This window comes from Pseudorasbora parva, chromosome 19 (assembly GCF_024679245.1).
Source record: "Pseudorasbora parva isolate DD20220531a chromosome 19, ASM2467924v1, whole genome shotgun sequence".
Classification (NCBI taxonomy): domain Eukaryota; kingdom Metazoa; phylum Chordata; class Actinopteri; order Cypriniformes; family Gobionidae; genus Pseudorasbora; species Pseudorasbora parva.
The window spans coordinates 40,887,431-40,903,988 of NC_090190.1; the positions used below are offsets into that span (position 1 = coordinate 40,887,431).

At 33.9% G+C, this 16,558-nt stretch overlaps 1 protein-coding gene across 1 annotated transcript in view; it reads right to left on the bottom strand.

The window, feature by feature from the left end:
- dgat1a (diacylglycerol O-acyltransferase 1a) overlaps positions 1–16,558 on the bottom strand; it is a 44,241-nt gene that overhangs the window by 11,279 nt on the left and 16,404 nt on the right. Inside the window, exons 3-8 of the mRNA XM_067424807.1 lie at positions 7,820–7,860; positions 4,151–4,236; positions 3,898–3,950; positions 3,647–3,752; positions 825–953; positions 24–98 (exon numbers count right to left, since the gene is read on the bottom strand). Coding sequence (XP_067280908.1) covers positions 24–98; positions 825–953; positions 3,647–3,752; positions 3,898–3,950; positions 4,151–4,236; positions 7,820–7,860 — 490 coding nt within the window. The remainder of the gene's footprint in view (positions 1–23; positions 99–824; positions 954–3,646; positions 3,753–3,897; positions 3,951–4,150; positions 4,237–7,819; positions 7,861–16,558) is intronic.

The following is a 16,558-nucleotide window of genomic DNA, read 5'->3' on the forward strand; positions in this document are numbered from 1 at the left end:
ATGTAATGACTGAAGAGACTGACCTCTGTGTGTGAGGTTTCCCGGATAGGTCACGTGTGTGTACTCGGTTGTGCCGTTGGCTTTGTGCACAGATGGGCCTACGGGAGAAAGTTGAACATTAACACACAGAATACACACCTATCTCTGCCAAGAGACCAAAAACAACAAAAACACAATGACAGGACTCACTGATCATGCAGAAACTTGAACTTCATCAACACGTGTTGTTGGCTTAACATTTGAAAGTTAGTTTTAAATTTGAAGGTTATATAAATACTATAGATAGTCAACTACAAGTAAATTGAATTCTCGTGTCATTTAGTGATCTAAGCCCTACTACTCTGTATGAAATGTAACTAAAACAAAGATGAATGCAGTGCTGGAATAACATATCAGACTTTACAGATACAAGGATTTATAAATCACAGGTGCTACGTGAGAGATAGGAGGACAGCTGTTGGTGTACGCCTACACATTTTGCAAATCAGTGCAAATCCAAACAATGCATTCATATGAATGGTGATAAGTGCATTATGCTCTAATCCATGCTGCACTTGCATTGCGTTTTAATTGCGTATCTAGAAGTTTTTGCATTTATGCCTTGTGTGTTTCAGTAAAACCTGCCACAGATTTTTTTTAAATTTTGCAAGCTATAATGCAATCATAACAATGCATTAATAGAGATATTGCTAAATTCACTGCTAAAGCCAATGTTAACTCTAATGCATGTTGTGTGTTCCAGAAAGCATGTGCTAATGGGGACGTGTTTGCCGTCGGGTGTGATCTGTTTAGCAGGGCCTGATGTCTGTGTGTGTTGGACTCACAGGAGTGCGAGCGAGACAGGGTGCGGGCTTTGACGTGTCTGATTTCTCGGCACCATTTGTTGACGTCTCTGTAGGAGTACAGCTTCAGGAAGATAAGGGTGAAGACGCTCAACGCCACAACACCACCCACTGCACATGGAAAAATAGACAGTTTAGACACAAGACATGTTAAACAGTGATAGACTGTGGTGAGTAATGCCACAAAACAACGTGATCACTGTCAGACTGATACAGAATTATTGGCCCCCTTGGTAAATATGATCAAAGATGGCTGTAAAAATAAATCTGCATTGTTTATTACTTTGATCTTACATTTAAAAAAAAATCACAAAATTCGAACCTTTCGTTAAAGTAAAACAATTAAAAGTCGGGGGGGGAATCATTATGAAATAAATGTTTTCTCCAAAACACATTGGACACAATTATTATTGGCACCCCTAGAATCTTTATGAGTACAATATCTCTGAAGAATATTCCCATTCATTACGTTTATTTAGCACATCAGGGTGACTAGAAACATGAAGTTGTCCAGCTATGACTTCCTGTTCTACAAGAGTATAAATATGAGGAAACGCAAAGGCCAAATTCCCTTAATCATCATAACAATAGGAGTAAAACCACAGAATATAGTTCTGTTGAGCACCAAAAGATTGTTGAGCTTCACAAAAAAGAAAGTGTCTTAAAGAAAACAGCTAAAGCATTTAAAATCCCCATTTCCACCATCAATAATTAAGACGTTTAATCATCTAAAGATGTTCTGAATCTGCCTGGAAGAGGATGTGTGTCTATATCCTAACGTGTGTGTTTATCGTTCTAATGCACGAGAGGACAAAGTGGACAAAGACTATCTAAGATCACAGATGGAGAATCACAGAGATTAGTTGAGTCTTGGGGTCAGAAAGCCTAAAAAATGATCAAACAGCTCCTATATCACCACATGTTGTTTGGGAGGGATTCAAGAAAAATCCTCCTCGCTCATCCAGAAACAAACTCCAGCATATTCAGTTCACACGGGACCTGGTTCTGTGGTCAGGTGACATTAAAAAGAGCTTTTTGGCAGCAAACCCTCCAGGTGCAAACAGGGATCAAAAGTACCCCATGTCCACAGTTAAAAACACAGCTGGTTCTTAAATGTTTAGGATCTGTTTTTCTGTAGGAGGTCCCGGACATTTTGTTCAGACACACGGTATCATGGATTTTAGCAAACACAAACAGATAAAAAATCAAAACCTGATGACCTCTGCAAGAAATCTTATAATGGGCCGGGGTTGGATCTTCCATCAGGACAGTGTGATCCAAAACAAACAGTGTCAAAACAGTACTGACTTTAAAAAATCAGAGAACCGCAGCGCAGAAGAGAACTGAGTCTTTATAAAAGCCTTACGAGGCAGAAATAGTCCTCACTTTAGATGAGCTCACAGAAAGAGTTAACTGACAACTACTAAATGTTTTATAACTACCTGAATTAATCATGAACTACAGTAGAAATACATATTAATAAAGCGTTTATTAATACACTGAGTAACTATTACTATATGTCTAAATAATATGATACATAAATGTACATTTTAAATAGTTTATTAACCCTTTACTTACACTTTCTAAATGATCATATGAACCACTGACAAGTTTTATATTTAGTCAGAGAGCTTATGTAAGTATATGCACACTATACTGCCCTTGTCCAGACAGTGTTGGGTAAGTTACTCTGCATAAGTAATACATTTTTAGTTATTAATTACATCTTTAATAGTGTGATTAGATTACTGTACAAATTACTCTCTCCAAAAAGTGACTTTTAATTACTAATTACTTTCTAAATCCTATCAACCTCGATCAGTAGGTATGACATAAAACGACTCCAATTAAATAACACTACATAAATTATTTTTATAAAGTGACCAAAGTATTACAAATGTGAGAAGATACATACAAACATGCATATTAAAGTTAGACTTGAAATTTTGATGTTAATTCCAGTATTATATTATATATAATTGTTCTACAGTCTATACACAGTATTTTAATTAAGTTACATCAGGAGTAACTGTAATTAAATTACAGAAAAAATACCTTACTTTACTTTTTCAAGGGAAGAGTAATAAAATTACAGTAACAAATTACTTAGTAACTAGTTACACCCAACACTGTGTCCAGAAAGGGAATAAAAACATCATCACAGTAGTCCATATGAGACATCAGTGGGTTAATTAGAGTCTCTTGAAGCATCCAAAATACATTTGGGTCCAAAAATAACAAAAACTACGACTTTATTCAGCATTGGCTTCTCTTCCGCACTTGTGTTCAATCCTCTAATAAAGATTCAAACGGTTATGAATCAGCGAATTGATTCATGATTCGGATCGCGTGTCAAACTGCTGAAATCACGTGACATTGGCGATCCGAATCATGAATCAATTCGCTGATTCATAACCGTTCTAATCTTTATTTGAGGATTGAAAACAAATGGGGAAGAGAAGACAATGCTGAATAAAGTCGTAGTTTTTGTTATTTTTGGACCCAAATGTATTTTGGATGCTTCAAGAGACTCTAATTAACCCACTGATGTCTCATATGGACTACTGTGATGATGTTTTTATTCCCTTTCTGGACATGGACAGTATAGTGTGCATACACTTAGATACGCTCTCGGACTAAATATAAAATATCTTAAACTGTGTGTGAAGATGAACGGAGGTCTGACGGGTGTGGAACGACATTAGGGCGAGGAGTTAATGACAGACATTTCATTTTTGTGTGAACTAACCCTTTAAAGGTGTTGGTATGAACATGTGCACAGAGACGGAGGTCGTTTGTAATACCTGGGGTCATAGAAGTCACACAGAGAACCGTGACAGCTGGGAAAAATAAAAGAGCTGCAAGATTGACGCAATGAAGGAATGTCCCGGTACCCTCCGAGATGCAGCCCTGGAAATGAAATTAGACGCCTTCATTAAAATGAAACACATTTGTACTATGAGACACACTGTATGAAGTCATCAGTGTAATTGTAAGCCTCTCAGTAACGGCCCATGTCTGTAATCACACAGTTCATTCCCAGCATGCAACTCACCACGGATAGCTTTCTCTCTGTGTACAAAGCTGCCATTATAAACACGTTGGAAACTGAAAAAGCAAACAGATTAGACACGGCATATTGAACCGAGCATGCATGAAATATCGACGTGAATTATTATGATATAACATTATGCATGATGACAGAAAGCATAAATGCGCTGTGAAATGATGTCTTCAGCATGAGCCGCTCTGCGAGTCTCTGCTGATGGTCCCAAAGCAACAAAACACACTCCACGCAATCATCTTACCAATGATCAGGCACAGAGCCGGCCAGCTGTAGGGGTCCTTCAGGAACAGAGAGATGATCTGGATGGGATCCACCAGAATGCCATATCTGAAGACATTTAGATGCATTACTAATGAGAAGCCTCACTTTGTTAAATGTGTTAAATGAACGTTACTGTCAGTTTTGCATCATATTTAATCACGTGTGTTAGATGTGCACGCTGTGTTAGATTCCTGTAAGCATCGATCAGACTAATGTAAATCTTATAGTGCGGTCACTTGATTATATTTCTATTGGTGTTTTCCTGACCAATGCTGACCTTTTGCTGGACCGTTCCCACCTGGTGGAATGACCTGCCGATCTCAATTCACACAGCTGAATCTGACCAATAAACACTAGCACTTAACTATCCAATAAAATGTTCTGTTCGTTTGTCTATTAAAAAAATAATAATAATTGTACTGTGCTCGATTAACTCAGACTTCTTACAGCTCTTACAGGTTGTTGGCCGTGTTTGTTTCGTTGCTTCTATTGCTCTCCTCTTTTTGTAAGTTGCTTTGGATAAAAGCACTATGTTTATAATATAACTATGTTTGTTTAAATGTTGATGATTTACATCAGCATAATTATATTATAACACACATACAGTGCAAACACACACACACACACACACACACACACACACACACACACACACACACACACACACACACACACACACACACACACACACACACACACACACACACACACACACACACACACACACACACACACACACACACACACACACACACATACATATAGTTAAATTAAATAATGTTATATCCTACATATAAAATTGATTTCAGCCATAGGCCAAATATAATATTGTAATATTTAATATAAATAACAAATAATTATTAATAATCTTAAAATTTCTAAAGATAAGCTCTAACAAACATTTTTGAATGTAATTTGCTATTTTTTAATAAATGTTTCATATAATTATGCTTTAAATGTTGATTTACTTCAGCATAATTATATTCATAATTCTTTATTGAAATATATTTTATTATAATTATTATAATTTTATATATACATACACACATACATACATACAGTACATATACAGAATATACTGTATATCATTAAATTAAATAGTGTGATATCATATATATCCAGGGGCGTAACTATAGACAGTGCAGGCAGTGCAGCCGCACTGGGGCCCGTGCGGCAGGGGGGCCCGCAGCGCACACGGGCCCATGCCCACATTGCAAACGTGCCCCTGGCGACAAAGTGACTCCGTAGAATATTGTGACACTCACATTTCAAATGAAAAGCACTGGTTTCAGATTTCACACGGCTGTCGCGCTCTACCGTCACGCTTAGGATAGGCTACTGAGTCTGACCACCTTTTTCAGCATGTGAGCGAAGAACACAGTTGCGTGACGCTCCGCTAGATATTCCGCTCTATGCCAGTGAGCTCCACAATTCACTATAAAATATGAATTATTTGATTTAAATCTAGCGATTTCAAGCTTTCTTTAGACATATGTTTCATGTTTATGTCATGTATTCACCGAGTTTCAGATTCTCGCAGATAGAAAGCGCACGTTTTTTATTTATTTTATTAAAGCACAAAGTTTTGTTGTTATGTGAGTGTACACAAATAAAAGTAGACAATTAATAGTTTATAATTATGTCTCACATTTATCTGTATGGCCAAAAATTACGGAGTATTGCGAGTTATAGGCTATCCCCCGTCATGACTCGTGATGGGGAAAAAACAGCCGGTGCGTTCTTCAGCCAGAGGGTTAAAGAAACCGAAGCCTATTTAGTTTCATATTTATGTTTAAATAATTGCCCATAATATAATTTATTATTATTATTATTATTATTATTATTATTATTATTAATTATTTTAGGGATGCATCAAATATTCGGCCGAAAATGGACCATGTGCATTCTCGGTGCATTCTTGGCCGAAAGCCTTTCATCACCGAAACAATATACGTCCGAAATGTGATGACGGAAACAGAAACCGCGACCTGCGTGCTGGTCTAAAGATGTGGTTCATCTCACATCTGATGACACATCTATGGGTTGTAACTTGAAAATAATACTTTGTTTATGTTTCTCTGGATTGATACACGCAAGGGCTCCTCAGTGATACACTAACACCAGCGATTATAAAAGAAAAATGTGGGCAAAACGGTCTCTCTTTATAAACTTTGTTCAATGCATGCGAGTGCTGCCTTAGGTTGGAATATGGACAGTCATTTTCACCATCATCACCCGCGTGTAGTGCCAGAAGACGCGAATGAGAACATCTGTCTCTGTGCACTCATCTGAAAGCGCGCAGTCTCACATCGTGCGCATATAGATTTCTCTTACAAGTCTTGCGTTTGAACGGACAAACTCACAAAAAAGTAGCCTATGTCAACATGTCCATCTTGATGAGTCTCTAGTAATATTGTTATCTACTTTTTTGGCCTTCAGAACATCTTAAAATGCACATATGGAGATCCTAGGAAGCTAAATTTTCTCGGGGGAGCATGCCCCCCAACCCCCCTAAATAACTCACATTTGGAACCTTCGTGATTATAAAACAGTGTCTTTTTTACGATTAAGGGATGTAGGCCCTACATTACGGTGACACAGAATAAGCCATTAATATTTGATTTGTAAATAATAATAAACAACCGATATCCTGATATAGAAATGAAACCTAAACCTAAAGTGTTACATGCTAGGTTAGGGGGGGGCCTACTGCATAGCCTGCACTGGGGCCCATCATTAGTAAGTTACGCCACTGTATATATCAAATGTATACAGTTCATATGCAGTGCATATATATATATATATATATATATATATATATATTATGGTTCAGTTGTGTGCGATCTATCTTTAATAACACGATGTTTTAAATTAATATATGAATTGTGTATATATATATATATATATAATTAAAAAAATCTTTTTTCTTCTTCTTTTTTTCTGAAAAATGCATACTATTATCGGTTACATAATCAAGACGTTGCAATATAAAGTATCAATTTGTTTATGTTACAGATTTTCTTTATCAATTTCAAATAATTTATTTCTTATTTATTAAATATTATGTAAAATAAATATAAATGTTAGAAATTATGTGTTTTTACTATCGTTCAATTAAATAATGTGATATAATATACTGTATATCATATTTATATCAGCCATAGGCCAAATATAATATTGTAATATTTAATATAAAAAAACTAATGATTATTAATAATCTTAAAAAATCTAATTTATTGCTAAAAAAACATTTTTGAATGTAATTTGCTGCTGATGTTTGTTAGTGAAAGTGTAACTTTTATTTGTGCTGGTTAGTGATTTGAGCAAATCTTTCCGAGACTGGGCTGAAGAATCCCAGAAGCTGAAGCTCATTCAACACCTGCTGGAAGAGGAGAATAGCGGAGCTTCCTCCCCTCTCAGGGCACGGCTCCGCGATTAGTCTACTGTATGCTCAACGTGTTTGCTTAATGACACCGTAACCAAAGACGTGCATTTAGTGTCCGCCGGGCATAGCCATTATCTGTCTTATTCAGATGGTTCAGCTGGATCATTAGCCAGAAATTAGCGAGTCACTGAGCATGAGAAATCACATTACCATAGCCGGCTAATTTATGAATTAAACAACAAATGATGTTAATGATATACTTACTTTATAAGGTTCTCCAGGACCAGCCGTGCATTGGACAGAACCTGGAAACAGAAACAAATAAAGCCATTTAATGCAACTGTGGTTCATTGGTATCAAACCCCTGAGGGAAAACAAGACTGACACTCCATCATTTAAATGACCTGGACGAGAACTGATGTTTAACTCAGAACTACAAATAATCAATTCAAAATTGAGAATTATGAATTATGAACTTGGATATGCAAATGATGAATTTAGAATTGCAAGAAAAATGTCAGAATTGAGAATTATGAACTCAGAATTGTGAATTATGAACTTAAAATGTTGAATTATAAACTCGGAATTGCGAGAAAATGTCAGAATTTTAGAATTATGAACTAAGAATCGTGAATTATGAACTCAAAACTGCAGAAAAATGTCAGAATTGTGAATTATGAAGTAAAAATTGTGAATTATGAACTCAGAATTGCAAATTATGAACTCAGAATTGCGAATTATGAACTCAAAATTGCGAATTATGAACTAAAAATTGTGAATTATGAACTCAGAATGACGAATTATGAACTCAAAATTGCGAATTATGAACTAAAAATTGCGAATTATGAACTAAAAATTGTGAATTATGAACTCAAAATTGTGAATTATGAACTCAGAATTGCGAATTATGAACTCAGAATTGCGAAATATGAACAAAAAATTGCAAATTATGAACTAAAAATTGTGAATTATGAACTCAGAATTGTGAATTATGAACTCAGAATTGCGAATTATGAACTCAGAATTGCGAATTATGAACTCAAAATTGCGAATTATGAACTAAAAATTGTGAATTATGAACTCAGAATGACGAATTATGAACTCAAAATTGCGAATTATGAACTCAAAATTGCGAATTATGAACTAAAAATTGTGAATTATGAACTCAAAATTGTGAATTATGAACTCAAAATTGTGAATTATGAACTCAGAATTACGAATTATGAACTCAAAATTGCGAATTATGAACTAAAAATTGTGAATTATGAACTCAGAATTACGAATTATGAACTCAGAATTGTGAATTATGAACTCAGAATTGTGAATTATGAACTCAGAATTGCGAATTAACAACTAAAAATTGTGAATTATGAACTCAAAATTGCGAATTATGAACTAAAAATTGTGAATTATGAACTTAAAAATGTCAGAATTCCGAATTATTAACTAAGAATTGTGAATTATGAACTCAGAATTGCGAATTATGAACTCAAAATTGCGAATTATGAACTCAAAATTGCGAATTATGAACTAAAAATTGTGAATTATGAACTCAGAATTGTGAATGATGAACTCAGAATTGCGAATTATGAACTCAGAATTGCGAATTATGAACTCAGAATTGCGAATTATGAACTCAAAATTGCGAATTATGAACTAAAAATTGTGAATTATGAACTCAGAATGACAAATTATGAACTCAAAATTGCAAATTATGAACTCAAAATTGCGAATTATGAACTAAAAATTGTGAATTATGAACTCAAAATTGTGAATTATGAACTCAAAATTGTGAATTATGAACTCAGAATTACGAATTATGAACTCAAAATTGCGAATTATGAACTCAGAATTACGAATTATGAACTCAAAATTGCGAATTATGAACTCAAAATTGCGAATTATGAACTCAAAATTGTGAATTATGAACTAAAAATTGTGAATTATGAACTCAGAATTACGAATTATGAACTCAAAATTGCGAATTATGAACTAAAAATTGTGAATTATGAACTCAGAATGACGAATTATGAACTCAAAATTGCGAATTATGAACTCAAAATTGCGAATTATGAACTAAAAATTGTGAATTATGAACTCAGAATGACAAATTATGAACTCAGAATTGCGAAATATGAACAAAAAATTGCAAATTATGAACTAAAAATTGTGAATTATGAACTCAGAATTGTGAATTATGAACTCAGAATTGTGAATTATGAACTCAGAATTGCGAATTATGAACTCAAAATTGCGAATTATGAACTAAAAATTGTGAATTATGAACTCAGAATGACGAATTATGAACTCAAAATTGCGAATTATGAACTCAAAATTGCGAATTATGAACTAAAAATTGTGAATTATGAACTCAAAATTGTGAATTATGAACTCAAAATTGTGAATTATGAACTCAGAATTACGAATTATGAACTCAAAATTGCGAATTATGAACTAAAAATTGTGAATTATGAACTCAGAATTACGAATTATGAACTCAGAATTGTGAATTATGAACTCAGAATTGTGAATTATGAACTCAGAATTGCGAATTAACAACTAAAAATTGTGAATTATGAACTCAAAATTGCGAATTATGAACTAAAAATTGTGAATTATGAACTTAAAAATGTCAGAATTCCGAATTATTAACTAAGAATTGTGAATTATGAACTCAGAATTGCGAATTATGAACTCAAAATTGCGAATTATGAACTCAAAATTGCGAATTATGAACTAAAAATTGTGAATTATGAACTCAGAATTGTGAATGATGAACTCAGAATTGCGAATTATGAACTAAGAATTGCGAATTATGAACTCAGAATTGCGAATTATGAACTCAAAATTGCGAATTATGAACTAAAAATTGTGAATTATGAACTCAGAATGACAAATTATGAACTCAAAATTGCAAATTATGAACTCAAAATTGCGAATTATGAACTAAAAATTGTGAATTATGAACTCAAAATTGTGAATTATGAACTCAAAATTGTGAATTATGAACTCAGAATTACGAATTATGAACTCAAAATTGCGAATTATGAACTCAGAATTACGAATTATGAACTCAAAATTGCGAATTATGAACTCAAAATTGCGAATTATGAACTCAAAATTGTGAATTATGAACTAAAAATTGTGAATTATGAACTCAGAATTACGAATTATGAACTCAAAATTGCGAATTATGAACTCAGAATTACGAATTATGAACTCAAAATTGTGAATTATGAACTCAGAATTACGAATTATGAACTCAAAATTGCGAATTATGAACTCAGAATTACGAATTATGAACTCAAAATTGCGAATTATGAACTCAAAATTGCGAATTATGAACTCAAAATTGTGAATTATGAACTAAAAATTGTGAATTATGAACTCAGAATTACGAATTATGAACTCAAAATTGCGAATTATGAACTAAAAATTGTGAATTATGAACTCAGAATTGTGAATTATGAACTCAGAATTGCGAATTAACAACTAAAAATTGTGAATTATGAACTCAAAATTGCGAATTATGAACTAAAAATTGTGAATTATGAACTCAGAATTCCGAATTATGAACTCAAAATTGCGAATTATAGACTAAAAATAGCGAATTATGAACTTAAAAATGTCAGAATTCCGAATTATTAACTAAGAATTGTGAATTATGAACTCAAAATTGCGGAAAAATGTCAGAATTCCGAATTATGAACTCAGAAATGCGAATTATGATCTCAGAAATGCGAATTATGATCTCAGAAATGCGAATTATGATCTCAGAAATGCAAATTATGATCTCAGAAATGCGAATTATGATCTCAGAATTACAAATTATTAACTCAGAATTGCGAGTTATGAACAAAAATTTGCGAATTATGATCTAAAAATTGTGAATTATGAACTCAGAATTGTGAATTATGAACTCAGAATTGTGAATTATGAACTCAGAATTGTGAATTATGAACTCAAAATTGCGAATTATGAACTCAAAATTGTGAATTATGAACTCAGAATTGTGAATTATGAACTCAGAATTACGAATTATGAACTCAAAGTTGCGAATTATGAACTCAAAGTTGCGAATTATGAACTCAAAATAGCCAATTATTAACTCAAAGTTGCGAATTATGAACCCAAAGTAGCGAATTATAGACTAAAAATAGTGAATTATGAACTCAAAATTGCGAATTATAGACTAAAAATAGCGAATTATGAACTCAAAAATGTCAGAATTTAGAGTTATTTACTAAGAATTGTGAATTATGAACTCAAAATTGTGGAAAAATGTCAGAATTGCGAATTATAAACTAAAATTTGCAGAAAAATGTCAGAATTTTAGAATTATTAACTAAGAATTGTGAATTATGAACTCAAAATTGCGGAAAAATGTCAGAATTCCGAATTATGAACTCAGAATTACAAATTATGAACTCAGAATTGCGAATTATGAACAAAAATTTGCGAATTATGATCTAAAAATAGTGAATTATGAACTCAAAGTTGCGGATTATGAACTCAAAGTTGCGAATTATAGACTAAAAATAGTGAATTATGAACTCAAAATTGCGAATTATAGACTAAAAATAGTGAATTATGAACTCAAAATTGCGAATTATAGACTAAAAATAGCGAATTATGAACTCAAAAATGTCAGAATTTAGAGTTATTTACTAAGAATTGTGAATTATGAACTCAAAATTGCGAATTATAGACTAAAAATAGTGAATTATGAACTCAAAAATGTCAGAATTTAGAGTTATTTACTAAGAATTGTGAATTATGAACTCAAAATTGCGGAAAAATGTCAGAATTGCGAATTATAAACTAAAATTTGCAGAAAAATGTCAGAATTTTAGAATTATTAACTAAGAATTGTGAATTATGAACTCAAAGTTGCGGAAAAATGTCAGAATTCCGAATTATGAACTCAGAATTACAAATTATGAACTCAGAATTGCGAATTATGAACAAAAATTTGCGAATTATGATCTAAAAATAGTGAATTATGAACTCAAAGTTGCGGATTATGAACTCAAAGTTGCGAATTATAGACTAAAAATAGTGAATTATGAACTCAAAATTGCGAATTATAGACTAAAAATAGTGAATTATGAACTCAAAATTGCGAATTATAGACTAAAAATAGCGAATTATGAACTCAAAAATGTCAGAATTTAGAGTTATTTACTAAGAATTGTGAATTATGAACTCAAAATTGCGAATTATAGACTAAAAATAGTGAATTATGAACTCAAAAATGTCAGAATTTAGAGTTATTTACTAAGAATTGTGAATTATGAACTCAAAATTGCGGAAAAATGTCAGAATTGCGAATTATAAACTAAAATTTGCAGAAAAATGTCAGAATTTTAGAATTATTAACTAAGAATTGTGAATTATGAACTCAAAGTTGCGAATTATGAACTCAAAGTTGCGAATTATGAACTCAAAGTTGCGAATTATAGACTAAAAATAGTGAATTATGAACTCAAAATTGCGAATTATAGACTAAAAATAGTGAATTATGAACTCAGAAATAAAAAATGATGAACTCAGATTTGTGAATTATTAACTGAGAATTGTGAATTATATTAAATGTTATGCAATTAACTTTTAAGTTTTTATTTATTTATTTCTGTGGCGGTAAGAAGCTTCTATAGTTTTCTCATCTGGAATATATCACCAAAACATTTCTGGTTGGAAATCAGAACAATAAAAAAGTACTTTGTGTGTGAATCTGCTCTTTTGAAGATCATATGTTTAAACACAATAAAATATACTCTAAAATAGAAAGAACACACATTTGCCTCTGATGATTGTGTGTTATATCTACTAAAACCGCTTCTGAATACTGTCACGACACAAGCAGAGGTCAAAGTCTACAGCACAGCATGATCACCCTCTCCACAGCTGACCTCTGACCCTTCTCCTACAGTACATGGACCCACACACACTCCCCTATTGAATATTAACTTGTTTTGAATGTTAAATCAGATTTATTTGAACTGAATACGTTGTGTTTGGTCATTTCATTTGTTAAAAGGAAAAAAAAAAAAAAAAAAAAAACCCAAAGGCTGTCATTTTTAATCAAAAAACTAAAGGCCAGGAGACTTTGAACCACTTGTAACGATGACTACGGCAGAAGAAGAGGGTCATTTTAAAGGTCATCGGATTAGACCTGCGTTGGGAACGGTGCCAGACTCAAGCCTGACCTCATTAAAAGACTATCGCTAATTGATTTTGCACATAGATCCATGCTATGGTAATTACTTAAAGGCTGTAGGATACACACACACACTGAGAGAGAGAGAGAGAGAGAGAGAGAGAGAGAGAGAGAGAGAGAGAGAGAGAGAGAGAGAGAGAGAGAGAGAGACACTCAGACTCAAAGAGAGACTCGCACACACACACAATTAGTTAAAATCAACTGAAACATTGGATTTATTGATGGTAAATACATAAATCTGGATATTGTGCATTTAAAAACATTGAGTTTATGTTAAAACTGTCATCCAAATGAATGGAGCTTTTACTGTATATGTCTTCATGCACTGAAATCACATTGACTTTCTTCACCGATCAGGCATAACATTATGACCCCTGACAGGTGAAGTGAATAACACTGATGATCTCTTCATCACGGCTCCTGTTAGTGGGTGGGATATATTAGGCAGCAAGTGAACATTTTGTCCTCAAAGTTGACGTGTTAGAAGCAGGAAAAATGGGCAAGCGTAAGGATTTGAGCGAGATTGACAAGGGGCAAATTGTGACGGCTAGACGACTGGGTCAGAGCATCTCCAGAACTGCAGCTCTTGTGGGCTGTTCCCGGTCTGCAGTGGTCAGTATCTATCAAAAGTGCTCCAAGGAAGGAACAGTGGAGAACCGGCCACAGGGTCATGGGCGGCCAAGGCTCATTGATGCACGTGGGGAGCGAAGGCTGGCCCGTGTGGTCCGATCAAACAGACGAGCTACTGGAGCTCAAACTGCTCCAGAAGTTAATGCTGGTTCTGATAGAAAGCTGTCAGAATACACAGAGCAGCTCAGTTTGTTGCGTATGGGGCGGCCTAGCCGCTGACCAGTCAGGGTGACCATGCTGACCCCTGACCCCGCCGAAAGCACCAACAGTGGCACGTGAGCATCAGAACTGGACCACGGAGCAATGGAAGAAGGTGGCCTGGTCTGAAGAATCACGTTGTCTTTTCCATCGCATGGATGGCCGGGTGTGTGTGTGTGTGTGTGGCTTACCTGAGGAACACATGGCCCCAGGATGCACTATGGGAAGAAGGCGAGCCGGCGGAGGCAGTGTGATGCTTTGGCCAATGTTCTGCTGGGAAACCTTGGGTCCTCCATCCATGTGGATGTTACTTTGACACGCTCCACCTACCTAAGCATTGCTGAGACCATGTTCAGCCTTTCATGGAAACGGTATTCTGGTGGCTGTGGCTCTTCCAGCAGGATAATGCTCCTGACACAAAGCACAAATGCTTCAGGAATGGTTTGAGGAGCACAACGACGAGTTTGAGGCGTTGACTCGGCCTCCAAATTCCCCAAATCTCAATCCAATCGAGCATCTGTGGGATGAGCTAAACAAACAAGTCTGATCCACGGAGGCCCCACCTCACAACTTACAGGACAAGACTATCTGCTGCTAACATCTTGATTCCAGATACCACAGCACACCTTCAGGGGTCTAGTGGAGTCCACGCCTCGACGGGTCAGGGCTGAGCAGGGCAGCAAAACACAATATTAAGTCATGATGTTGTGCCTGATTGGTGTATAGCATCAGTTATAAACCTCAGAGCTCACAGTTGGTCTGTTATTGGTTATGATTAAAAAGTGATTTCTCTACGGAGAAACTCAATGAGAGTTTGACTCCAGCAGAAATCTCTCAAAAGCAGCCGCTTACTACTTGACTTTCATAATTATCCATTCAAAGCATTTTAGGATATTCCATGGGAATATGGTAGAAAAAAATGAGGTGAAATCTAAATCCCGCAGATCGTGTTTCAAAGTGAGGATTAATATTGGCTTCAGAACTGTGATTTGCTTTCCGTGGCTTTGAAGACGCTGCTCCATTTTCTCTGCGGTTCAGGGTGAAATAGATGTTTATTTTTAGAGGACGTGTGACATTTCTGAGCGTTCATTAAAGTAATCCCTGCAAGTGTTTGACTTTTCATTACTGCGGAGGAGAGGGACTCTGAGACTTTGACAGACTGAAATTGACTTGAAGGACAGCTTGTCTTTTGATTGACAGCTCATCATAAGTCTGACAGAGTTGTTGCATTAGCTTATGCATCTTCAGAATATCAAATGTGAGAGTTATTGACGCTTTATTAATAGGCTGGCAGGCTCTGTTAGTGGGTCAAAGGTCACTCTGGGACAGACAAAGATCTCTGATAAGAGTTCAGCGAGTTTTATTATATGCGGCAGCTATTATGATACTCCCACTGAACACTGAGATTTTATTGTTAGCTAATATTAAAACTATTAAACTTTCTTAATTGAAATAAGCTTTCTTAATCTTAAGTTTTATACAGCGTTGTTTTGTTTTATCAAAAATGTTATTAATAGCTTTAGTAATTTTAATAGTTTTACAAACTTTTTAAAGTAAACTAGAATCATTTTTTTGATAATTAAAACAGCTGTAATAAAGTATAATATTACATTAAAAAATTTAACTTTAAAAAGTTTGTTGAACTACTAAAACTATTATTTTTGATAAAACAAAACTAATAAAATAGATTATAATAAAAACTTATATACAGCTTTGTTTTAATTCTCAAAAATGTTTTAAAGTAAACAACTAAAATTACTAAAAATATTAAAATAAATTGATAATTAAAACAGCTGTAATAAAATATTATATTATATTAAAAACTTACAAAACATTTTTTGAAAAAAGTTGTAATAAGTTTTAACTATAAAAAAATATATTTTATAATTTAAACAAAGCTGTAATAAAATATATTATAATTAATTTATGATTTCATGATCAAAAATGTTTTTAAT